The sequence below is a fragment of the Anser anser genome (genome assembly GCF_964211835.1).
Source record: "Anser anser genome assembly, chromosome: 5".
Taxonomy (NCBI): Eukaryota; Metazoa; Chordata; class Aves; order Anseriformes; family Anatidae; genus Anser; species Anser anser.
Window position 1 is genome coordinate 12605373 of NC_139725.1, and position 26567 is coordinate 12631939.

Genomic DNA, 26567 nt, shown 5'->3' on the forward strand with positions numbered 1-26567 from the left:
AAAAAAAAAAATGAGGGGGAAAAAACGCTCTTTAAAGCAGGAGCCAAAGTCCTGACGAAAAGAAAACAAACAGGAAAAAAAAAAAGGAGCTTTGGGGAGGGGAAGAGGGGGGCGCCGGCCCCACCGCTGCTCGCCCCCCGGAGCGGGCGGGCGGCGCAGGCTGGCCGGCAGCCGGCTTTTCCCTTCGAAAGATCGCCCGGGACCAATGGCAGGGCCCAGCCCGGCCTCGGGAGGGCCGGGATTGGTGCAGGAGCTCTGCTGATGCCTGGGGAAACCTCACCGGTACTGAACGCGGGAGGATGCGGGGGGTGCGGGGGGAATGGGCCGAGCCTCCCACGAAAGGAGGCTACGCGCGAGGTGAAAGTACATCAGCGCCGGGGAAATTAGCCTAGGGGGCACTTCCGAGCAAGCGACGGAGCCGAGAGATCGTAAGGGGCAGGCAGCGGGAGACAAAGAGGAGGGAGGACATGAGCAAAAGGAGAGGGAGAGGACAGGGGATCAGCTGAGGGGAACCGAGCGAGAAAAGCCCTTCCCCTGCCGGCACGTCCCTGGGCAGCGCAGACAGGTCCCCCCCCCCGTTGGCCAGAAGACAAAGAAGCAGCCAGCCCCATGGGGAAAGGGGGGGAGAAAGGCGAGGAGTCGGGGGAGTGCAAGGCGCAGATCCCCCTCTACACCTGGGAGGAGATCCAGAAGCACAACCTGAGGACGGACATGTGGCTGGTGATAGAGCGCAAGGTGTACAATGTCACCCGGTGGGCAAACAGGCACCCGGGGGGCCACCGAGTGATCAGCCACTGCGCCGGGGAAGATGCCACGGTAAGCACCCCCCGCACGGACACACGCGTGGCTGCCTCCGAGCTCCACCAGCAGCCTCTGACAGGTCATTTCCACCCTCACGGTTACTGAGAAGGAGCTTTTATTGCCTTTTTTTTTTTTTTTCCCTGCACAGCCGGCTGCCTGCCGCCCTCTCCCCCCCCTCTCTAACACCTGCAGCTCATCTCTGCTCTAGCACCGAGGAGCAGGGCGCTCGGCGCGCACTGATGCGACTCCTTGGCAGCCAACCCCCCCGAGCCAGGGCAATAACAGCTGGAAGAGCGGGGTGGTAAACATTGCTCGGCTCTGCTTAAGCCCTGCCGCTTGTCTCTGTCTCTTTTTTGCGCTGTCTTTCGACGCCTCGTAACCAAAGTGTCGGGAGTCTTCCCCTCTGCAGTGCATAGTTATGCGAGCTACACCGAAAGCAAACACAAGAAAGGGTTAAAAGAGGCCGGTCCGCGTTTCAAAGATGCTTCTGTTGAACAGGGTGAGCTTGAGGCTTTAAAACAAGGAGCTTTTTAGCTTTTTCCCCGTGGAGAATTCTCGAGAAAATGTTGTTGCAGGTTTCTACAGGGCACAAAAAAAAAAAAAAGTTTGCTGCCACTACAGCTGCTCCTACGCTTCATAGCTGGCTTGTTTCAGCTCCCTCTCGTGTTTCAGCAACTTTTAAAAACAAAAAAAAAAGGAACAAAGTGTTTCAGAAAGTGTTGTCTGCAGTTTCTCCCAAAGCCACCTACTTCAGAAATGCATACAGGGAGCGTGTTCTCACCCCCAATGCCGGCCCTGAGTTAACAAATTTAAACTGCCTCAGAGCTTTTCCATGGGCATGGTAAGCAGCAGAAGGGATCGAGCTGTAACTTTAACTGTTTATCTGCCACGGCTCTTAACACTTTTAGCAAGGAGGCTGTGCATGTGACAGAATTAATCGGCAAGAATTACCTACGTTTTCCTTTCCTTCTCCATTTGCCTGAGGTCTGTGGTTATTTTCCACTGGTTTCCTTGAAGCAGTGAGATGCATTTTGGTGTTCCTGTCCCCTTCCAGTAAAACCTCTGAATGAAAAGCTTTCTCCCTCTAAAAGAAGTAACTGGGTGAGGATTTCCTCTGGGCTACATAAGTGCAGGGACTGCTGAAATCAGAGGAGCTGGGCTCCTGTCCCCAAGAATTTACTTTAATACCTCCACTAGAAATCAAAAAGCATCTGCTATTGTGTTTGTCTCTGATCTTTGCAAGGGAAACTGAAACAGATTTGTGAGTCTGCTACTGCCGATCCTTTTAACTTCTCTTACCACCTCTCCAGAGTACCTTGCATCCCACTATACTCAGAGCATACTCCAACAAGACACAGTCTTAAGAGTGCTCTGAAATTGTCCCTTCCATCCCGAGCACTAAAATGGAATTGGTATCTAGATTCCAACTTCTCTATGGCGAATCACATTTTAATACCAAAAAAAAATCTCGCATTCAGAGTGAGAAATCCTTGTCCTTGAGTCTGTCAAGGCTTTACTAACACGTCTCATTTTGAGTTGCGAGATATCACAAATGGAAGAGCTTAGGAGGAGGAAAAGGCAATGATAAAAACTCAGTTCAAGGTGTTTGCATTCCTAGTTCTCGAATGGCTCTGGCTTTCTGGAATTCCCCTTAGCATTACATGCAGTTAGGACCTACGGTCCACCAAAGGAACTTCAGCCACTTCTCCATTTATCTTTTACCAATGCTCTAGAGGATCAGGCGTACCAATCTATCACAAACTGCCCACAGACAGACTCACTGAACTCTACGCCCACGTTCTTAAATAACTCGGTTGGTGATGCGTGAGCTAATTCATTTCAGGATGCTCACAAGATAGCTGACTGAAAAGCTCCATGACAGCTTTTATGCTCAGCTGATGCTGATCAAGTCAAGAGTGCCCAGGCTAGCTTACACATGAATTTCCCCTACAAGTACTAACAATATTAGGCATTCATTCATTTTAGGCCATACTTTAGGATACTGGTACAGCACACCAGACTGGGAGAACATGTTCTGACATCACATCATGCACAGTTGCTTTCAGTAAATGAACAAGACTTAAAATGTGAGCAGGCACCTTCCAGCCTCTCTGTTTTAGAAAGGTTCAAGGATGTGAAAAAATGTCTTTGCACTGACTGCACTGAGTGCTTCAATGCTTATGTACAGCTCATACCTCAACAAAAGTAAAGCTTTTTTCACAAAAACAGCTGGGATAATTCCCACTTCTCATAAGACACATCAGTTTATCTGGACAATAGACCACCAAACTGAGAGGTCAGGTGTAAATATCTCGTGGCATTTTCCAGAGTCTATCTTACAGCATTTGCTCTCTATCTCCCTCCAATACAGATTTGAGGACAATTCCAAATTTCAGGACCTATTTGTAAAGGAGACACCTGAGATATAGCAAATCAAAAAGCAATTTTTCCTTCACTATAGCTTTCTCTCTGATGATGGTAAGAATATTAGGATATGTTATTCTCTCTCCTGCTTGGAGACTATACTGAAAAATCCCATTCTCTACCCAATATTACTTTTCAGCCACCTCCAGTAAAGGTGAAACTTTCCTACTAACAGCACTTTCGACATGGAATAGGTTCAAGAGGGCAGGGAAGTAGAAGATCGTATATAGTATATACATGTGTATATAGTTTTACGTAACAACCGTGCTCTGACATGCATGCTTACATCTCTGACCAGTTTCAACCTTTACTTTTCATCCAACCAAGGAAGAAGGGTTCAGAGATGGAAGAGACCTCTCCCCAGAAAAGTCATGACAGAGCATGTTTAGAAAACAGATGTGCTACTGCCGGGGAAGCCTTAGGTGAACAGAAATACCTTCTAGGCAGTGAGGCAGAAGCTGCTGTTCTGAGTCACCCTGCCGCTAACACTACACAAACCTGAGTGATCTCCATCACAGAGATAAAGAGGTAGCCAGCCAGACCTCCAAAGATTGTTTTCCTCCATTAACTTGAACAATACTGAGACAATATTCTTCAATGCTTCCTAAGTGTTCACCCTCTCCCTCTTTACCCTTCTCCTTTTTTCCACCTGTCATACTTTTCATCTCAAAATGGTACAACCTTGTAGCAGGCACAGTCAGATACTCACTTCCCCACTATTCTGGTCTTCCCTCCCCTTTCACATCTTCTGCAAATTATACCAGGGAAACTCAAATTGTCTGCAGAACAGGGCTGTAAGTATCAGCTTTGCTGGCCCTGGAGTTTTACCTTCATTTTGGCACCAGTAAGGTAAAACCAATAGACAACAGTGCAGTCAGAAAGCACTGGTCTCACTCATGCTTGAAATTGGGGTAAGTTTTGCCAGTGTGGCAGTCTTCCTGAGTAGAACAGGGCAAACTGATCCAAATTTTCCCCCGTGATAACAGATATCGCTTTGTTTCTGAAATTGTTTCCGAATGGGATGGTTTGGACACTTAGCAATGTCATGAGAGCTGAGAGTAACTAGAAAAGTCCAGTACATTTCAGTTTGCCTCCCCCATGTGCTGTAATGACATTTTTTCTCCTCTTTGCATCTTCCCCCATAGCCTCTGGCATTTTAAGGCTTTTCTAATCTTTATAAATTTTATATATATATATATATATATATAAATAAATAAACCTGTTCTCCCCATCCTTCTGTTGCTCCTCTTCTCATATATTATTTCTTTAACTTCAAGCTAAATGGCAGAGACCAGCTTTCACTCTCCTGCCTCGTACAAGTGAAATGTCTATGGTCCAAGTATTACTTTGAAGCTCAGTGCCAAATCTTGGAATAAGCTGAAAGTTTCAGAGGACTTTGGAACCAAAGTTGCTGGTGGTAATTATGAACACCAGAGCTGGCCTATTAATGGAATTCAGCTCACAGGAAGGTCAGCTAGAAACAATGAGCACTTTCCAATCTGTCTTTCCCATTCAGAACAAGGGGTGAGATTTTAGCTGGTCCTTGGTTAGAAAATGGGACAAAAGAAGAAAGGCTGAAGCATGGTACTCCTGACTTCTTTTTTTGACCATACTTCAGTTCTATTTTACTTACTCATAAAATGAACAACACAGGGATTTCAATACAATGAGAAAAGGAGGTCATAATAGCACAAATCATTAGCCAAGCTGTTTGATGAACCCGTACTTTCTTGAACTACCCCTCCTTTAAAATCATGGGCTTTCTGGACTCCATGAGGTCCATCGGTTTGCGCCTCTATGAGAAATGAAAGATGTCAATGTTTCAACAGATGTGATTGAATCTTACTTGTAGAAGGAGCACAGTGAGCAAAAGAAAATAAGCCTTCCTCATAGCTGGAGCTGTCCTGCCAAAGACCATCTCACAGAGGAGGGCTGTGGTTTAACGTGGGGACCCAGAGAGCAGGCAGTCATAAAACAGCATGGAATTACATCTTTACAGTTCTTCTAGGTTCTAGAGTTAATTCCAGTTCTGTGCAGTAAGGATCGTGTAAGGGTTTCTGACGTTGGTGAACTTTCTGTCCCTGCTGCTACCTTTGGAGTTAAAATCCAAGCCATGCCACGTGAAAGGAGAGATGTGCAAGACTTCACTACTAGCAGCAAATGCATCAAATATATGCTCCCAAGAGGTATCTGCAGGACACAGATACACAAGAAGATACAGAATGAGGAAGGAATAGAAAAAAAAAGATATGGTTAATGCACCAGACTCATAAATGATGTTGCATGGAATAATCAGGGTCTGAGATGATCAATTTTAGAAAATTTAGATGTGAAGAAAAGGAATTAAAAATAATACATAACAGTACCTCGATAGGTTTAAGCTTTTTTTTTTTTTTTTCTGATTTCAGTACAAAAGGACTTACACTTATTATCAATACCCTTGAGGGTATGTAAAAGCACTTGTTCTGTAAAACCAAAACCTATAGTGATCTATTAGACGAATTCATTCTCCGCTTTGCAGTATGCTCTGGGTGAACATCAAATCAAACACACTATAAAAAACACCTCTCCTGAATTGCCTCCAGGCAGCAGACTTTCAAAGGGAATTTATATCCTAGAGGGGATTTGCACAAACTCCTGTTGGCCTGCCTTCCAAGGGAATTAGCAGGACTTAGGTATTTAGGTGCTTAGGAAGTTTCCTGAGGTGCCTTTCTCTATCTGTCTAGATAGCATCCCAGTTCTCGCCGTTTATTTTCTACCAGGTAAGCAAATTCAGCAGCCTCTAGCAGATATCTTCTCTACTAGCAGTACTGCATTGAATCCCAGAGATGGAAGTCAGTCCAGCTAGTCCTCAATCTCACATTTACTCACATTTCTATTCCAGGATGCGTTCCAGGCCTTCCATATCAATCCCACCTTGGTGCAAAAGTTTCTCAAGCCGTTACTTATCGGAGAGCTTGCTCCAGGGGAACCCAGCCAAGACCGAGATAAAAATGTGAGTATTTTTCTGAGCTGGGGTTTATTGTGGGCATGCTCCACCATTTTTTTTCCCTCTCAGGATGTCCTCCAGGACGTGGAAAAAACACCAGACAGATTGTGCAGATGTCTTCACTACAGGCAGCTCCAGAGAAAGGTGCTCTGTTGCTGAACACCTCTGTGCAGCAATGTGCATAGATAAAAATGTGTGTGAGAGGGAGTTGAAACATTCAGACTTCTGTACAAGCATTTGTGCCATGAGTGGCAGAGCAATAGGTACGCGTAGGTGAGGTGAAACAGATGTCTCATTTCACTGGGGTTGCTTAAAAGGAGCAACCCAGCAAGCACCTTTTCCATCCGCTCCATATCCTCAAGCCAGCCCCTGTACCCCTCCCAGACAGTTCATTTATTCATTATTCAGGCATTGTGTGTAGCATGACTGGTTCCTGCTACAAAACTCAATCCTGTTGCTTATGGCTGATCATGATTATCGATATATGTGTATCACTCACAACAGAAGAGACAATGCTAAGCAGTATTAACCCTGGAAGGCTCTTGATGAACAGTTGCATGCCAGCTAACCCACGTATTGAATAGACCACAGGTGCTCTGATATTGGGTGCTCATCACAGAAGGTTTGGAATTATGCTTAAGTAATAGGACTGAATTCTCTCATTCTCCAGCTGTCTCTAATACTTGCATAGCTCATTCAGACTAGAGTCATCAACAGATATGACTCTCCACATAGCAAGGTAGTGCTGCTGATTCACAGAATTCTCCTAGCTCAGGGTGCAAAAGGTCAGGACACAGGCTGAGGCCAGCCAGGGTGTTTATTCATAGGAAAGTACTCTGAAAAGCTAGAAAGCAGTGTGAATACGGAGATTAGAACTTCCTTACTTCTGGAGTAGCCAACCAAAGCAAGAAACAGCCAAGGTCCTTAGGATGGAGCCTTCCCTGGACACATTCAGACTTACTCACAAGCTGCATGCTGTGTCTTACGTGTCCATTTGCAGTCCCAGCTGGTGGAGGATTTCCGGACCCTGAGGAAGACAGCGGAGGACATGAATTTATTCAGAGCAAGCCCTTTGTTCTTCTCTCTTTACTTGGCCCATATCATTGCAATGGAAGCTTTGGCTTGGCTACTGGTTTCATACTTCGGTACCGGGTGGATCACAACTCTCTTCCTTGCGTTCATCCTTGCAACTTCCCAGGTAAGAAGCAGTAGGCACAGAGCATACCGGGTACTCAGTGAGGTCAACGTGCACTGAACTTTTCTTATTAGACCAATACAAATAGGAAAAACATCCACATCTTCCCCCACGGTGCCTTCTGGCTGCCCCTGGTGATTTTTGCATCACACGTTTTTTTTGCCTCTTGGGCCTTTTGTTCTCTAGGAGATGGAGGCACTGATCTCTTCTCCCTGAAGACCATCTATGACACCTCATGCTAGACGTTAGGAAAAGGTTCTTCACTGAGAGGGTGGTCGAGCACTCGGGCTCCCAAGGGATGTGGTCTCAGCACTGAGCCTGCCAACATTCAAACACTTCTCTAACTGATTTATTTTCCATCATCCCAGGCCCAGGCAGGGTGGCTGCAACATGACTTTGGACACCTGTCTGTCTTTAAGAAGTCTTCCTGGAACCATCTTGTCCACAAGTTTGTGATTGGACACCTGAAGGTAAAGGTCACTGGGGACACAGGGCACTGTGGAAATAGCTGCAGTCGCTTTGACTACATCAAAGCAGGAAACTGCAGCTCTTAGCCTTTCCACAGCGAGCAGATGCAGGGAGGAGAAGTTAGGGAGCAATTGCACATGGAGCTGTTGCATAGAAGAGAGAGATACGAGAGCACAACTACAGCTGTTACAGAACACAGTAATTCCACAAACCTCAGTAGAACTGCTCTAATTTATAGCAGCTGAGGACAGAGCTCATTAAATTGCATAAAACACTATTTTAACACCGTCATATTTTCCACATGCTTCCCACTACGGTTTAGTATTTTTTAAGTGTCCCATCCTGATATATCCCATCCATTCAAGGTATTATCAGAATTATATCATGGGCAAGGTCCAAAGCAGACAAGCATTTCAGCACCTACTTGCAGTAGGAACTTAAGCGGGGTAGGACATACCTTTGCCCATTCTCCCAAACCTACTTTGCATTGCCTGGCTCCTCCTGCGCAGTAGAGGGAAAGCAGCATCAACAATCAGTAAGACACCAAGTGGAAATAGCCTACCATTCAGCTACTCATAACAACCTCACTTGTAGGAAGATATTGTGAGATGCAAGTCACCGAGTGTATATTTATGGCCTGTTCTTTCAAATTATTTGATCTTTAGTGAGGGCAAAACAGCCTGGCATAGCTGACATGGGCCCTCTGAAACCAGCAGTCTCATAGTAACTGCCACCATAGCCACCTACTGCTATTATAAAAGCAAATATTAGTTTGGGCACAATCAGAGTGGCACTGTTTTAACGCAACTGCCACTAGAGGAACTGCGCTTTTGCATGGATTAACTCCTTGTATCTGCCCAGGGCGCCTCTGCAAACTGGTGGAACCACCGTCACTTCCAACACCATGCCAAGCCCAACATATTCAAGAAAGACCCAGATGTGAACATGCTGCATGTTTTTGTCCTTGGAGATACACAGCCTGTTGAGGTAAGGCAAAGGGGGAAAAAAGTGGAAAACTATTGTCCTAAAGGGCTTCAGAGAATGCTTGTGCAAAACCAGGAATTTGTCAGCGTTGCTGGACATGACTTACAGAGTCAAGACTTCCAGCAATGCTGAAGAAGGACGTGCTTCTCCCAGGGACTTCATCTATCTATTGGTTTCTGACAGGAGTTTGGCCTTTACACCCTCCCAAACCTTGGGTTGAAGAGCAATATTGACTGTATAATTCCCTATCCATTTCCTACGCTGACCACAGGAAAAAATATCTGGGGATATCTTGGGAAAAGCAAATGAAGATGGGACCATAAAGAAAGTAGAAAGCTGAAAAAGAAAACTTTCTTCTGCATAGAAATATCGACATAAGGGGAAAATGTGGTGTTTCTCAGTACTTCATCAAGAATATTTCAAAACTGATCTTCCATTTCCACATAAAATATCTTCCAATATTACTCCAGTTGTGCTCCAGACAGTCTTGACAACGTCCTCTCCACTGGAGCCTTTGCCATGCATGTGCGGGGATATTGTATTGCTTGCATACACACAGAAATTTCCTCCTGCTTTTTTTTCCCCTTTCCTTTCCTCTTTTTTCCCTTCTTCTATATGAAGCACAATCTGTGGAGATTTTGACTTGATCTGAGAGTGTAAGACACCAAAGCTAATCTGATTTGGGCAGGTGAAGTATACGGAAAGTTTCTGCTGGTATAAGCTAGTCACAAATGATCACACTCCCACCTCACTGTGGAGATGTTCAGACATCATCTAGCCCTGAATTTTAAAATTTACACAAAGACTGGGGTCAGAGCCCAACCAAACGTGAACTCTTCGGGTTAATCTAGGTTACTGCAGTCATCAGCCAGAACCGTTTTCTTACACTATGTACCAACATGCTGCACAATGAATAACAGGCCGTGTTAAGGTATTTTGATTCCACCTGTCCACTCCTAGAGCCAAAATACTTACCGTCTATTTTATAAAAACCTACACAAAGAAAAAAAAACGTTGGTCTTTAAAAAAAATTGAACAAGCATTTCTACCTAAAACAAAACCAACACATCTGCAGTAAGTACAGCACAGGGAAATATAAAATGAAAAAAAAAACTAATGCTTTCTCAGCTTTTACCCTATTAAGAAAGTAACCCCAGACATATGCTGGGGACATACGTGCTGGTGTATGGTCATGTATAGAGAATGTCTTACACACACAATTTTTAAGAGGCATAAAGGTCTCTTGTATATGACTAAAATGGAAGACTTCTGGAGTATACAAAAGCCACTATCTAGAAAATGTAAATCAGTATTAAGCTCTTCACTGTATTGGTACATCCCATTGGAAAATGTTGTGCCTGATAACTGTTTTTTAAAGTAGACTGTGAGTCTACCACTTAAAGGAAGAACTGAGGATGTAGACATTTGTAACAACAAAGAAAACTGGATCTCTCTCCTACAAAATATCAGAAATGTTAGGTCTGTGTATCTCAATATTCTTTCACACTTGCACATAATCTTTTTCTAGAATAAGCCTAGCACACAGCCTTTTAGAGTTCAGAACACAGTGAATTCCTTTTTCAGTAATCTTGTAGTGCCCAAAGTTACTGTTGCCTGCAGGCTACAAGATTTTAGTGGTCACGAATAGACTTAGAATAGAGAGAGACATGGGAAAACAGAATGGAGGAGAATGGACATCATAGAACTGGTGATCAGCCCAGGGAGAAGGATCTGACAAGTGGAGAGGGAAGCAATAGGAGAAGCAAGTCAGAGGCCAAAAGTAAAAATAAAATAAAAACGTCAGGGAGCTCTGCTAGACAATAACACAGTTCAGGTGACTTGAAGTCTGAGGACAGCAGGCAAAACTCATAGGGCCTCCCTGTGCGGGAGACCCACAAGGGCAATGCATGTCAGAGGGCAAACGCAAAAAAGAGAAGCAGCACAGGGACTGTCAGAAACACCAGAGGGGTCAGTTATGTAGTTATCTGCACAGACACTCAGGGAACAGCCAGCTGTTTTGCTTCAGATGGCCAGGAGGTCACCATGACCTTGGCTTTGGAGATGTAGCATAAGTGGAAAGAGTACTGTTTATAGTCCCTGTTCTTTCGGTCTGCTCTGACCAGCAAGCATATTGGAAATTCACTGGGCACTCCAGTCCCACGCTCAACCCCCAAGATTATAAGGAAGCTCTTTCTACTGTATGACCAGAATATCCCATCCCGAAGTTTAATGTGACAGTTGCAGCTGTTCACTAGGAACTATGGGGAGAAATTCAATTCCTCTTCAGTCAGCCATCCCTACTCAGACTTAATCTTTTACATACTTGTTTTCCTGCCACTCTTCCTAGTAGTATATCTTTACTTCCAAAATCTACTGATACCAGTAACCTCCTGATTGCAGCAGACTTCCAGCACAATGCATTACACGATGCAGGCACCTGAATGCACTGCTCTAAGTTCCACATGCTACTGCTTATTTATTGGTGCTACGAGGCTTACATTCACTGCAAGCTGTTATGCTGGAAGCAAAAAATGTGAGCTCACAGCAAATTAGTTCCTTGTATGGACATTGTTAGAGCTCAAAAAAAGACACTTCTGTGTAGCTCTAGATAAGAAGGTTAGGAGACCAGATGCTCTTGGCTCCTTGTTTTCACTGAAGAGAAATGGGCACCTGCAAGAATGCAACAAAGGTCTAAACCTGCCTTTGGGGGCACTTCTCTGCATCTGCTGCCCATAGGTGAACCACAGTAACACAGCAAGCTGCAGAACAGCTCTCAGTGACAGCACTGTAATTCTTATATCAAACTATTGATGCAGACATTGTAGATTTAAACACATCCGTTTGAATTATTGTCATATGAGCAAAGGGCCACACTAGTTTTCCCACTGCTGTTAAAGTAAGGTTTTACAAGCCACCAGGGCTCGCGGGGCTGATGGCTGCAGAAGCCAAAATGGATCAGTGCAGGACATCTGCATGGAAGACTAGCCAAGGTTCACTGCCTTGCTCTGCCGTTGGTATCCTGCATAATGACTTACTAAAGGTCATATTTCTTTATGCCTTACATTTGTGTTGTTAATAACGAAGACAATAGCAGCTCTTAGCACAGCCACAGGCATGGCAGAAGGTGTAGAAATGCATGAAAATGCCCCCAGGCTCACAACAAGAAGTTATCTGAATATCAAGACAGGAGGCTTTAAAAAGGAATTTACACGTAGCACTATTATGAAGTCACGATATTTAACCATAGCAAAACACTTCCTAGCTTTACTGGTGTGGGAGTTCAATCAGAACTCTCCAGACAATAAAGAAGTATTGCACAGAATCTTCTCTTACATGTGGGGGTCATAGTCCAAGACTGAACTTTCTTATCTGTGTCCTGCAGTATGGCAAGAAGAAGCTGAAGTACCTGCCTTACAACCACCAGCATGAGTACTTCTTCCTCAGTGAGTATCTGCACTGTGCTCCTCCTTTTTCCCTTTGGTGAAGGGAGCCTGAAAGTCTGTTGAACTTTCCAGCCCCTCCTGTGTTAGCAGAGCAACTCCTTAAAGTCTCAACTCGTCTTGCCCTTCCTAAGACCTCCAGTCTCATTAATGGTCTACCTGCGCGGGTCTCTAAATCAGTTGGGAATTTCTCACTGATATCCAAGCATCCTTCATGTTGCCAGCAAGGCAAGCAATTGAGACTGGGAAGTAATCTCTGTGTGAGAGGCTCAATGTAATGACTGCATGTGGTCTGTCGATGCTCTTTGATAAGTCAAGATGAACACTTGTGAACCAGAGCCTCCTTTCTTCACCAGAAAGCAACTGCCCCCATCACCAGTACATCACCTCTCTTACCAGTGCTAGGACTTCCCTCGAAACAGTTCCTAAATCACTCAGTCACTCTCATGTCATGCGCTTTTCTGCCTCTCTGATGTCCAAAATATTTCCCTTTGCTTTGCAGTCTTCCCACCTCTGCTCATCCCTGTGTATTTCCAAATCCAAATCATCTCAACCATGATCAAGCGCAGGTTCTGGGCGGTGAGTGAAATGTTCTCTCAGTGTTTGTGGGGTCCAGCTGACTCGTAGGAAATTACACTTGAGTAGGGAGAGAGGCCAGTCATCTCTCCACCACAAAGAGGCCTGGTAAAGGGAGGGTGTGAAGGGATCACACTTTTTTCTGCTAATTTCCCAGAGTCTTCTCCATTACCAGCAAAGCCATGTTATGTGAAATAGCCTAAGAGATGCCTGATGTTTTCTCTCTTCCCCTAGGACCTAGCCTGGGCCTTCAGCTACTACATGCGCTATTTCATCACATACATCCCATTCTATGGCGTTCTGGGATCCCTGTCTCTCCTCACTTTTGTCAGGTAGGAGATACAGGAGCTCCCTGCTGCTCTCCCCTCCCTCCAGCGTTGGGCTAACCAAGTCTCAGCTCTGCTGTGGGGCCCCATGCCTTCCCTGTTTAGGTTCTTTGCAGTCATTTACCTCACTGTGCATTATCCTGAGTATTCCCACTGCCTCATGTTCTCCCTATCATCTCCCAGTGCTACTTCCTCTCAGCAGAGCTGGAGCTGGTGCTCAGCACTTTTGATGGTTCAGCCAGGATTCTCCTTTCTTTCCTCATTCCCCATGATGCCTGATTCCAACACTTCCATGCATTTTCCACATCGTCTGAGGCTGGATAAAGTGCCTCAAGCCTCCCCCTTCCCAGCTCACTGGGAAGGTAATTCACGGGCCCTCTCCTGAGCACTGTAAGTGAAATGCTCACCATTTCTCCCAGTGCAGGAGAGTGCATGGCCTGTACGTTACATGCATACATCATTGCTTCTTCACAGAGGTCACGGCCTCTGGAAGCTGTTTCACACCACAGATCAGTGTTCCTGCCCCTACGCTCCAGTCTGACCCCTTCAAAGCTGCCTCTCACCCCTCAGTATATCTATGGAGAAGTGCTTGCTGTGTATCTTGATTTTTGGCTGGTCTTCTGGCCATTTATCATTAGCAGATCTCATGAAGAGCTGCTCTTAGTATAGAAACAGTATTAATTTGATTACTGCTGTATGACTGATGAATGGAAAATTCAGTGAGAGACACAAAAACATGAACTGCCAAAATGAATCAGGCATGGCAGAACTTTGGAAGCTTACTCACTGGATGGTTACGCTATTCCAGATAGCAGCACTGAATACATATCTCTGTCTTGTATGTAATATCTGCAACTCTTCTGGCTAATACCAAAGAATGGTATTTAGTCCCACAGTCAGTATTAGTATTAGCAAAACATTTCATCACAGTGAACAACATTTTCTAAAAAAAAAAAAAAAAAGTAAAAAGAAATAGCAGCAGATGCACAAAAACCTTCACAAAACATGAAGATTTGCCTCAAAAAAATTTAATGTCACTGTTCATGACTTAAGTTTTCATAGCTTCAAAACACTTCAGTCCTAAGAAAAACAGGAACTACAAAAGATACACATTTGTGTAAATGCATAGCCAACATTTTTGGTCTGGAATCAAGCTGACAAATTGACAACAACTGACCTATTACTTCAAAAATGTTAATGTTTTGATTAAGCTAAAAATGCAAGAAGGAATATATTTCCCCTTGCAAAATTGTTTCTAATTCATCATGAAGATTCATCAGGAGATAGTTCCCTGTTAATAATAGCTCTGTTATACTTGAGTCAGGAAGAGAAGAGCCCCAGGAGCTTTAGGAAACAATGTTCCTTTGTACTCAGCTCTCCCATTGCTCAGAGAAATAAGGATACGTAAGGAGGGTCATCACTTTCAATCAAAATATGTAAGGCATAAAGTTAAACAAAAACATGTCGTTTTGTTTTGACCCTAGACACAAGTAGTTTGTAGAAAGTTAAGATTGTTCTAAATAGCTGATACATGACATAAACAGTCTCATTCATCCTCTAGAAGCTAGACTGAAATACTGAGGAAAAACAAATACCCATCAAAATCCAGACTTCCAAACATTTCCGAAACCACTCTCTTTAATTAGCTTACTCCAGTCTGTGATTATATGCAATTACTGCTGGTGAAAGCAGAGATTCAGATCATCTGCTATTTCAGAAATCAAGCCTAAAGACTAGAACAAAGATGCTCCTGGATAACTACCTTGCCAACATACACCTCAGCCTCAGCATAGAAAACCTGCATTGGATAAAGTGCATTGCTGCAGACTGTTCTACAAGGGCTAAAAATGTAGTTTTAATACCATAAGCAACAAATAAGCCACTTTAAAGTGATTGCCAGCCCAGGTCAGACTTCAGAATTACAGTAAAGGTACAGAGAGAGCAAAGGTGGGACCCCCTAGTGTGATAAAGTTAACACCAATGGGCAGGTGAATTTTGAAAATAATCTGTATCCAGCAAGCAACTGGAAAAATAAAAACAGTTCAGAGAACTTCTAATCAGGGCTCGGTTGTTTTGTTTTGTTTTCAAGTACTTGGATCATCCTTATTTACAGAAAGGCAAAATTAGCAAGATCGATCAATCTACTTCTGAGGAAGGAGAGGGATAGCTCAGTAGGATGTCCTTCTGTAAAGGTAATCATAATTACATTAGTCCCAGAGTTATAAAGACAGACAGAAATTCATTGCAGAAGTGATTCTCTGTAGTTTCCCTAGGTAGAGAGTTGTTTACTTCCATACCTTGGAGTAATACTTTCCTCACATGCAGTATCTCCTGCTGCTCCCTGTAAACCCCAGATTACCTCAGATCCTGGTCTGCAATATAAATTGTTGTGCTTTTTCTCTGTTTGTTTCTATAGGTTTCTGGAGAGTCACTGGTTTGTGTGGGTCACCCAGATGAATCACATTCCAATGGAAATTGATTTTGAGAAACACAAAGATTGGCTCAGCTCCCAGGTAACTAACTGGGAGGGAAAAGAATATCTCTACCTCCACTCACCCCAAACTGGATTAGAAATTTACTCAAAACAATGGATGGATTACCACTATTTCCAAGTAATTCCCCCCCCCCCAAAAAAAAAAATACAAAATACTAGTATAGAGTCTCTATCCATGAACTGTCCCATAAAGTTGTTCTCCCAGAGTCAATAATGCTGATTCAAGACATGAAAGCCCAAACTTCTGTTTTAGCTTTGACAATCAAAAGATTTCTTTGTTGTTCTTTCTCATTTGAGGCAGTATCAGGTTCAAGCACGATTTGACCTTCCTGTGGTATTTGTGGGCACACACATGAGCAAGTAGAAGAGCCTCAATGAAAATCAACTGTTAACTCTAAATGCTGTCTTTGGCTGCTGTAAATCAACGTGTTATCCCTGTGCTGAAAATATAGCAACCCCAGTTGAAGAGACAGCTCAGTATATTTCTAAAGTTTATAGTTTTCTAAGGGAATAAGGACTGAAATAAAAACCAGCTGCTTTCTGAATCTCTTTAACGCCTGGTAAGATAAATGCACTGAAAGTATACTTCTTACTGTAGTGGACCAAGTCCCATTCAGACCCAGAGGACAGTGGCAGTAACTTTGACACTGGCTATATGAATTTGGTATAATTGAGCTGAGAGAAGAAATAACCTCACGTTAATTAGTATAAGCAGTAATTGTAGCTGTTAGTGGGGCCCTGAATACGGGCTTTCAAAGTCTGCCAGGCAATTTCATAGAATTACAGAATCATAGAATCATTTATGTCGGAAAAGACTTGTCAGATCACCTGGTCCAACCTTTAACCTAGCACTGCCAAGTCTGCCATTAAACCATGTCAGTATGCACTATATCTGCATGTTTTTTGAAGACCTCCGGGATGGTGACTCAACTACGTCCCCGGGCAGCCTGTTCCAATAATTCACAGTCCTTTCAGTGAATGATTTTTTCCTAATAACCAACCTTATCCTCAGCTGACACAACTTAAGGCCATTACTTCCTGTCTGATCACTTGGTGGTTGGGAGAAGAGACCAGTCCCCACCTCACTACCTTAAAGCCTCCTTTCAGGTACCTGTAGAGAGCAATAAGGTCTCCCCTGAGCCTCCTCTTCTCCAGACTAAACAACCCCAACTCCCTCAGCCACTCCTCGTAAGACTTGTTCTCCAGACCCAGACCCCTCACCAGCTTCGTTGCCCTTCTCTGGACTCTCTCGAGCACCTCCATGTCTTTCTTGTAGTGAGGGGCCCAAAACTGAACACAGTGCTCGAGGTGCGGCCTCACCAGAGCCGAGTACAGGGGCACAATCACTTCCCTAGACCTGCTGGCCACACTGCTTCTTATACAGGCCAGGATGCTGTTGGCCTTCTTGGCCACCTGAGCACACTGCTGGCTCATATTCAGCCGACTATCAACCAATACTCCCAGGTCCTTCTCTGCCAGGCAGCTTTCCAACCGCTCATCTCCCAGCCTGTAGCTCTGCTTGGGGTTGTTGTGCCCCAGGTGCAGGACCTGGCCCTTGCCCTTGCTGAATGTCATCCCGTAGGCCTCGGCCCATCAGCCCAGCCTGTCCAGATGCCTCCGTATAGCCTTCCCACCCCTATCTTTCCTTCCCTTATGCCATGATTCACTAAAACACCTAAGCAAATTTTAAATTAAGTATGTAAATCATGTAAATCTTAGTAGATTATATACTTATGGAAAGAAAGAGTGATGGGGTGGGCGGTATTATGAAAGCAAAAGATTATGAACAAGAGAAATGTGGCAGGGAGCAAATGCAGGTATGACCAAAAAAAAGAAAAAGAAACAGAAAGAGATAAACCTTTTTGACACTGACGCAATTTTATGAGAACTTCAGGGGTGAGGAGAATATATCTCCTGTGGTAACCATGTAGAAGTCACAGCTTAGCCAGTTAGAAGTCCAAGAGGATTTTAAGAAAGACTACCTAACTTGACAATCAAAGGTATTTTTACAATAGCAGGGGTAGCTAAGAAATATTTCTCTATTATTCAGATCTTACGCTTAAAGCACACTGGACAATAACTAGATGGGATGCGGAAAGTAGGCTTCCTGCGTCCATGTTTTTTTCTTCCTCAGTTTCCCATCCTGGTACTGTTTTTAACCATCTGATCTTCAACTAGACAGGCTGATTTAGGAGCCTCTAGTTGGGCTGATGTGTCACCAAATGGGACTGTCTCCCTGTATTGTCCCTTGACCACTGTTCAAACCTGTAAAGGCACTGTCAGCACAACAGCTGACAGCAATCCCTGAAGGAGGATTAAAGCTCCCCTTGCTGCGATCAGCTAGCTCAGAAGGACAGCCTGCTGCACTCTGACAGCTCAGCAGTGGAGTAAGACACACTTCATTCTCTTACCTGGCACAGAGAAGAGGAGCTTTGTGCTGATTTCAGGGTTAGGCTTCACTAATATTCACAGCTGCTTTCTTGCCTTCACAGTTGGCAGCCACTTGCAACATCGAGCAGTCCTTTTTCAATGACTGGTTCACCGGGCACCTGAATTTTCAAATTGAGCACCAGTGAGTATGGACCCAGAATCATTTGGTCATTACCAGATTGTCACAACACTGTACTTGAGGCAAGGAAAACTCTGCTAAAGACATGTGTGAGATGAGACAGAATCATAGGAAAGCCCAGGTTGTAAGGGCTCAGAGATCATCTGCTCCAACCCTTCACGGTAAAAGCAGGGCCTGGACAAGATCGTCCAGCACCTTCTCTAGCCAAACCTTAAAAGTCTCAGGTGTTGGAGAATCCACCACATCCCTGGGAGGTTATTCCAATGATTGATTGTTCTCACAGTAAAAAATTTTCATCTGATGTCCAATCAGAGTCTCCCCATGTGCAACTTGTACCCATTGCTCCTTGTCTTTTCCACAAGGCTCCTAGTAAAAAGAGAGTCTCTGTCTTCTTTGTAGCCTCCCTTTAGATGCCAGAACACCACAGTCTGTACTACACTCTTGGATTATGTGGCCCCAGGTGCAGGACCTTATATTTGCCTGTATTGGACTAAAAGGACTTCAGTGTTTCATAGCTGGAGGCAGCTGTGTAGGACTGCACACGCTGCTGAGTACTAGGTTTCAGGAAAGATATTAAAACCAGGGCCATGCCTGGTCTTCCCATTACCAGTGACAAATCAAAATATAAAAGAGATGTCTTCTAGGATAAAGCTGACTGTTTTGGAAGCCAACTTAGGAAATCTTCATTGAAAAGCACAGGGCAAGGTGATCCCAGATTCTAATACCTGCTTCTCTGTTCCATAAGCTTCCAGAGGTGGAAAACAGGTTCACTGACTATCCGATTTGGCAAGAAGAATGAGTTCTGCCCAAAGGAAATGGACAGCTATCTCAACAGTCTGGGGCTGTTTCCTCATTCCTGCTCCCCTCGCATTCCAGCTGTGTCCTTTTCTCATAAACTGACTTCCATTATCTCTCTTGAACACAGCTTTGTTCTGAGACACACCAGCAGCAGAATGAATGCATTCAGTTTTCACAAGCTACTTGGAAGCAGAGGACTATAAAGCACGGATCTCTCTCTGCCTCTTTTGTCTATTTGTACAGCTTGAGGAGGAGGCATTAATAATTAGCCCCTATGAGGAGGCAGACAAAGATGCCCATCCCTTGGGATTAGTCTCTAGAGTTTTCTCAGGTTTGTTTTCTCTTTCTCTATTCAAGCCTGTTTCCAACAATGCCACGGCACAATTTCTGGAAAGTTAAACCTTTGGTGAAGTCATTATGTGCCAAGTACGGAGTCCAATATGAAGAGAAGCCTCTTGGAAAAGCATTTGTAGACATAATTGGGTAAGGTCCTTTTAACACCATCTGCAGCCTGCAATTCATTGCTACATAAACATCCTGTGTATTTTCCTACAGAGAATTCAGGACACTATAGATCCTTGAAAGACAGCATGTCAGTATTTTGTAACCTCGTTTCACTAGGGCAATAACCTTCGTAACACAATCCAAGGAATACCTGCAGAAATGTTTTTCAGCAGAAGTGACACAGCTCCACTGATATAGTGGAGCAATGTTAGCTGACAGCAGCTGGGAAGCTGCGTCACTACATCATGGGAGAAGAAAGAAGTAGCCCCCAGAGCAGCTTCTGCAACCAGAGCACTTCTGTCAAAGTGCTTAGTGAAACCAGCGATTAGATCAGCACTAAACTGATTTAATAGGGACTTTTTAAATCATATCCTTTTTAAATGTTGTTCTGACAGCTGGTGATTCTTGCCTTTGGAAGATGGCAGCACATCTTCAGGCTGCAAACTGAGGTGACTCAAAGGGGAATGAATCAGGTTACAGCCCGTACCATTTCCTATTTGAGCCACGCTAGCAGCAAAGGCCTGTTCCCTAAAAGCATGGAGATTAGTCTAATTGAGCATTGTCAGGCCCCAACAGAACTGGAATAGGAGGAACTGCAGATAGTACAATGGGCATCACCTGAAGATCTTGCTCTTTGAGTCTGAAACTTTTTGGGGGCTAAAGAGCAAAATAGCTAGCTCCTCTTACTCTATCTGATATACTGAGGAAAGACATTTAGTATCCTAAGGATTCATGCCCAGATTCAGTAACAGACTAATCCTTTGTAGGAACAAAACGACAGAGGCAAGATCCACAAGCCAAGCAAATTTCTCTTCGTTTTTTTCTTCCCACAGGTCCCTAAAGAAATCTGGAGATCTATGGCTGGACGCTTACCTCTATAAGTGAACATGAATCTTAACGGGGGGTGTGAGTGACTGGGAGGGCTGGGGTGGGTGGTGAGGGGGGGGGGAGAAATCACATTTGTCTTTTACTGCTAGATTTCAGTCTGTATCCACAAGCACAGTTTGAGTGGAGTTTCCTGTCTTGTGAGCTGCTACTGGCATGAGCTCAGGCAATTTGTTAAACCCAGACAGATTTAAAACGTGCTCGGCATAGTCTTCAGAGGATGAGACCCAGTGCCTGTATTGCACAAAAGGGAAGGCTAGGGTAGAATGGAGAGGGGGATTTAAAAAGGGGGCGTTTAACATCTGCCCTCCACCTTCTCCTCACTAAAGATTCATTCTAGCTCTACCTAAAACACACAAGGCCTGATTTACAGACACATATGACTTGCTAGGCTTCAGCGAGTGTTTGCAATCCAAGGACGCTCGTGTCAGCTCGTGCCTTTTTTTAATCCATGTTTGTGCAAAAGAGGCACTCAGAAGAGAGTTTCACTTAAAAATAACACGGTCTGTGATCACCATCACAACAGGAGCTCAGGCGGGCTGTGTTCCCTGCCAGCTCTGCCTGCAGGAATCACACTCCGTGGGGACCAGCAGCTGCTGGATGGTGTGGCTTTCAGTCCTGCTCAGAGCCCTACTGTGCCTTTGTTGGTTTCTCTGTTTTCTCTCCCGCCTTTCTTTCTCTAATCATAGCATCACCTCAGTAAAAGCTGTGATATTGACCCTGAACCATTAACGTCTCAGCACCTTTCGGTCAGGGTTCTTAATACAGGACTGCGTCTGTATTTTTTTTGACTAGCCCTGATTTCCAAGTGTCCGTGAAAGACCTCTGGGCTTACACGGTATAATATCTCCTTTTGGTAGAGGGTCTATTTTCTTTCTTTAATGAGCAACAGGCCTGGCAGAGCATTATAATTGTCAGTAACTTACTCAAAAACAATCAAACTGGAAATAAGACACAAAACTTACTAATTGCCACCCATGCCCCACTGTAACCACAAATGATCTTTTCACCTGCAAGAGCAGCTGGGCAGTGTACTTCAGCAACACCCAGTTCTGCCTGTCTGCACGTGCCTGACACATAGCAAGACTGTTTCTGCTGGTCAGAGGCCCGGACCGTGTATCCTTATCCTGAGACCAAGAAGGAGCTGCCCAACCCCTCGACCTGCTCCCCCCCAGGCCTTCTGGGGAGGGGCATGAAAACAGAATTGACCAGGCTGTGTCGGTGATGTGAAATCTTCTACAGAAAGCTCTTACAACATTTTCTGTCCAACATCTAGTTGCCAAAATCCATGAATGGCTTAACCAGAGGTGTGGTTGAACACCTTCCAGGTGCTTCACTAACAGACAACGAAGCCCACTGCAGAGAAGTCAAGGGCTTTTGATTCAGTTGTAATACAACAGAAGAGATGTATGCTCTAGTTTATGATAAAGGGCCATGGTTTCAAAAGCAGCATTCCAGTTCCAACAGCTTGTCTCAGCTCAAAGCAGTTTCCTAGTACAATAGGGATACAGTAATTATTTGCATGTGTCATTATTTTGTTCAATTCTGAATCTCGATTCTATCAAGTCCTTCAATGCTAATAAAGTCCCACAAAACCAGCAAGGTTCTGCACACAGAGACAACTCCAGGACTGTGGCCAGACACTTCCAAAACCATGTTCTCACCTCCCACTTTGGAGAACAAGATGAGATTCCTGTGCTTACAGAAAGGAAATGCATAGGTAGGACTGCAACCTAACCCAGCTACTAATGGGCTTACTTTCATGTTCTTGTCGCCCCTTACTTGAGTATCACCATGAATAGTTAAGACAAAACCTCGCTGGTGCCTAAAACTTGAAAAGAATTTGAGGAGTTTTTATAGCTGATTTCTAACAGCGTACGCAGTAACATCCTTCTGGCCGCTGTAACTTCTCAGACAGGCAGTAACAGGCAATTGTGGTTAGCTGTATTAAGGCTGCCTTACTATGTCCATTTGTTTCTGACTCCTTGAATGTATCTCACTGCCTCTGCTCCAGCAGGGAGAACCACAAACACACTGTAGCACCAGCGGTGCAATCTTTTAAACACTCAGCTTATTATTCTGATAGCTTGTATTTTTTTTTTGCTCATTCAGTTCTTGTTTCCAAAGCAGATGTTTCCTGAGTACAGATGCTTCCTCCTCCTTAGCTCTGTCCTCTTTTGTCTATCTTACCTTTCGTCCTGGGGAAACCATTTGCTCTTTAACACCTAGAAACTTTCCCGCAGGGAACTTGTATCTCTGCCTAGGTAAATAGTGCTGCTTTAGCAGTTTGGCTTCTGACCTGCCCGCTGGAAGGACTGTTTTTCTGCTAAAAATCCAAAGTACTTCCAACCTAACAGCCTGGCCTAACAGTGCCTAGCAGACAGCAGCTACAACTGATGATGGCTGAAGGAACCTGAGAGGTTCTAGGAGAGCAACCATGCTGCAACAGTCTACAGGACGGACCTTAGGCAAACGGGCTTCAGCCCCCCCAAAGACCTTAGGGCAAGGTACAAAAGAGAAGAACGGAGGGACAGGATAGATCTTGATATTAGCTTTTCTCCCTGCTACTTGATTTTTTCAGACCCTCTAAAATTCCCCTTTCATGGAAAAAAAAAATTGTTCAGTTGCTCAAATCCAAAAATAAAAATAATAAAAAATAAAAAATAAAAGCATAATGTTATAATCAGAAGTGATGTCCAAGTCTCATGCACTGTTCTTGCTATTGCAAGAACAAAGGGTCTGCTCTGCAAAGAACAGGTCACCAACGCTTTTTAACCAGCAGTTTGTTCTTTTATTTATTGTACTCACATGTTCAGAAAGTTTGTCTTGTGAAAACATAAGAAGCTGGTGACTATGTCAAGCAAAGCCTCTCTGGCAGCATTACTCATGTAGTTTCTTCCCCTCCCTCCAAGAAATCCCAGCCCACTATCATGGAAGTCAAACTGTGATATAAGCACATTAACGTACGAGTTCTCTGTCTGTTAGTCAGATCAAACAGACCCCTGACAAAAAAAAAAAAAAAAAAAGGACATCTGGAGAAATCTGCCTTGTTAAAATTGAAAGTAGCACCAAAGTGAAATCTGATCTACAGATGTTTGAGAAGTTTCAGTAAAACTGCAAACTTGGGCTGTGGATGGATGTAAACTTCACATGGCCTTGCATGGCTTTGTCCCCAGGGCAAAAATGCAGCAATCCTGGATGAGCTTCCCTCTGCAGTTTCCAATTAGCCATCAAAATTATATAATCGCTGCAATTTAAGCACAGTTTTGCTCCAGCTGAGGACTAAAACTAACCAGTTTCTCTAAAAATGAGTGGATTTCATTTCTCTCTCGAAAAACCTGCAAAGACTTGCCGATAAAGTCATCTGAGCCACGTCGCTGGCTACAGGAGCACTTGCCAGCATACGGAAGCTGTGAGTCAGAAACACAGCTTGTCTCAGGTCCAGTAACAAAACAATAGTCAGGAACTGACTGGCTTCGCTTCTCTTCAGTCACTTGTTAGCAGGGCCTGGCATACAAGTGGGAGCACCAGCACGTTCAGAGAGGCTTGGAAGAGAAAGGCATTACCTAAAGCAAGTGCAGGGAAGGCAAAAGAAACCTCTGGGCAGGAGGGATATGGGCATGTATTTTGGAAGGAGTAGTACGGAGCTGGGAGAAACGTGTGAAGGGAGCAGGCTCGGCAGCAGTGCATGAGTGGGAGAAAAAGCACCAAGGAGGTGGACAGAGAAGAAAAGGCGACTTGAAACCCGGTGCCCAGTATTCTCCCACTAATTGCTAGTATCTGACTGGCTACAGACACTGGTTCTGCATGGATGCACAAGGTGAGAAACGACTGAGCACAGGCACGAAGAAAATGCTGGAGCCTGGCTGCAGCAGAGGCAGTCGGCATCACTGGACGTCTCGTAGGGAACTGGGTCTTGCACTGAGCTTGTCCTCCCCCAGCTGTGGGAGCAGGGACAGTACAGGGGTAACACACGCTGTGCCCTTACTGGCGTGCCTCCTTCCCCCACAAAGCATCCTGGCTAAGCTTGGTTAAAACCGTGACCTAGATCTTCAGCAAACAGAAATTAATTCTACCCAAGGCCATGGGTCAGCGCCAGCTCTGTGAACTAACAAGGAATGTAGCCCCACGTTTTCAGGGAGAGGCACGATGGGAATGAGGGTACTCACACTGAGATTTTCCTTTAAGCAAGAATTTAACGAGTCTAAGATCCCAACTTTTTACTGAAAAAAAGCTTGGGAGGCTCAGAGCACCAGCAGAGCCTCATCAGGACACAGCTTCAGGCACCATCTCCTTGCTACAGGGGATGTAGAGGATGCAATCTCTTCCCTGATCACACTGACTGAATTTTAGCTCTTCGTTAGGGCAAAGACATCCTTTTCTTTCTGTAAAAATGGCCACGTTCCAGCCATGGCCTCTTCCAGTAGATGCTTTCCTAAGTCCTAACATCTCAAATGTTCTTTAGAAGTTGTTAAAAAAAAAAAAAAAAAAATCAAACCCACATTCCTTGTATGATGGCTCCTGATTATTTCACTCTTCAAAAAACACATTTCAGTAACTCAAAATGAACTATTCTTTTTTTTTCTGGCATATTCTACGGCTCATTAAAATCATAACCATTTGTTGACCATAAAAAATGCTCTATGTGGTTTTTTCAGTCGTGTCCAGAGTCACTGCAGCGCTGTTGTGGAAAGCCTCTTTTCCATTGCACGGGGTGAAATTAATGAAATTACTTTTATGGCATTGACAATAGACAGATTTCTTTGCTACCCTTCACAAAGCCCAGGAACAGTAGCAATGTCTTGGGAACAGTCACCAAATAAAATGATTTATTTCCATTGAGAAAGATTTGTCCGAACATTCGAATACAGTCTCCAGACACTTCAGGGAGGCAGAGGAGGAAAAAATAATTACACGAAAACTTCTGTAGAAGCTTCTTGCAATTTGTCTGAAAGCCATTTTTTTCCTACCCCCTAATGGCTTACTACAGTGTTGTAGCAAGCAGCCTGCAGTGGCTTTTCTAACTGGCAGCTTGATCGAATGGAATCAGTGGGCTTCAGGTCAGCCCAGGGGCTTCAACGCAGTCACGTTTAATGGAACTGGGAGCCTGTCCTTGCAAATAAACCTGCCTGAACTGAATCGCCAGCTGCAGAGGCACATAACAATGGACAAAGTCTGTGAGTAGGAACCACATAGGCTGTCCCAGATCAGACGACAAAGTGATAAGTCAGGGGAGGACAGTCCGTGGTTACCTGTTACATTAAATCAATACCCCTTTCCCAGAGTACACATTAATTGCTTCATAGGTAAACTCATTCTGCAGAGAAAGCACTCCATGAGAAGTCATAGAACTCAAAACAGAAAGTGACCCCACCTTGCTCGATTATTAGGACTTCTATTTGATCCTAGAGTAAACACAATCCCCTAATACAAACAGAAGAAGCTCTTACACAAAAGCAAACTGTTGCAAATTGATACACCATCTGGCTTTTCTCCCTGGTGCAACTGTTCCCAGAACCTCCGAGCATCCCTACGCAGCATAGTTTGAAGGGGAACAAGGACCTGATAATTCTGAGTGCACACCCTGGATTAAGATGCCTACGCTCAAGCCACCTGTGCCAGCCATACTAAAACACTTCCTGATTTTATGCAGTGCTTGTATCTCTGCTGGGAATCCGCAAGCATTAGCTGAAGTGTGGCAAGCTATCCACTTTTCCAAATTTTAGCTTTCACAGACTTCAGCTCTGCTTGTCCAAAGTTCACCTCCTCACTTGTGACTGACTAAACTTTCCCCAGGTTAGCTGAAATTAAGCCTTTCAATTTCTTCCCTCCCTTGCAATGCACGTGCATGGTAAGCAATCTAAGGCACGAAATCAACATAAAACATGCCTAAAACTCTTATGTTAAATACTCGTACGCCAGGCAACCAGATCTTCAGTTCCAGCTCTCTTTAAGCTGCTTAATGTCCTAAGAATAGAGAGATTTATAATTGGCAAGGTCTAAAAAGAAGTTTGTCATGCTGCTCAGCCTCTTGCTGAAGTAGAACCATTACAAGACAGCTGAATGACACAGGGAGGAGAAGATAATTATGAAAAGGACTCATTTATGTACAGA

At 44.3% G+C, this 26567-nt stretch overlaps 2 protein-coding genes across 14 annotated transcripts in view; one reads left to right on the forward strand and one right to left on the reverse strand.

Moving 5' to 3' along the window:
- Positions 1-26567, reverse strand: part of RAB3IL1 (RAB3A interacting protein like 1) — a 67555-nt gene that overhangs the window by 13283 nt on the left and 27705 nt on the right. For 11 of the 13 annotated variants that reach the window (XM_083840378.1, XM_083840377.1, XM_083840385.1 and 8 more), the window contains exon 11: positions 18109-18246. The exons of 1 other annotated variant lie outside the window; for it this stretch is intronic. The gene's annotated coding sequence lies outside the window, so the exon portion shown is untranslated. Of the gene's footprint in view, positions 1-13986; positions 14147-18108; positions 18247-26567 lie in introns of all 13 variants that reach the window. One more of the 13 variants, XM_083840383.1, reaches the window with a different exon arrangement.
- LOC310901189 (acyl-CoA 6-desaturase-like) lies at positions 309-25090 on the forward strand. The gene is made up of 12 exons (XM_083840371.1): positions 309-816; positions 6110-6220; positions 7215-7412; positions 7778-7879; positions 8739-8864; positions 12244-12304; positions 12804-12880; positions 13112-13209; positions 15620-15716; positions 18190-18269; positions 19422-19547; positions 20402-25090. The coding sequence occupies exons 1-12, from the start codon at positions 610-612 to the stop codon at positions 20451-20453; spliced, it is 1335 nt and encodes a 444-aa protein (XP_083696497.1). The 5' UTR covers positions 309-609; the 3' UTR covers positions 20454-25090.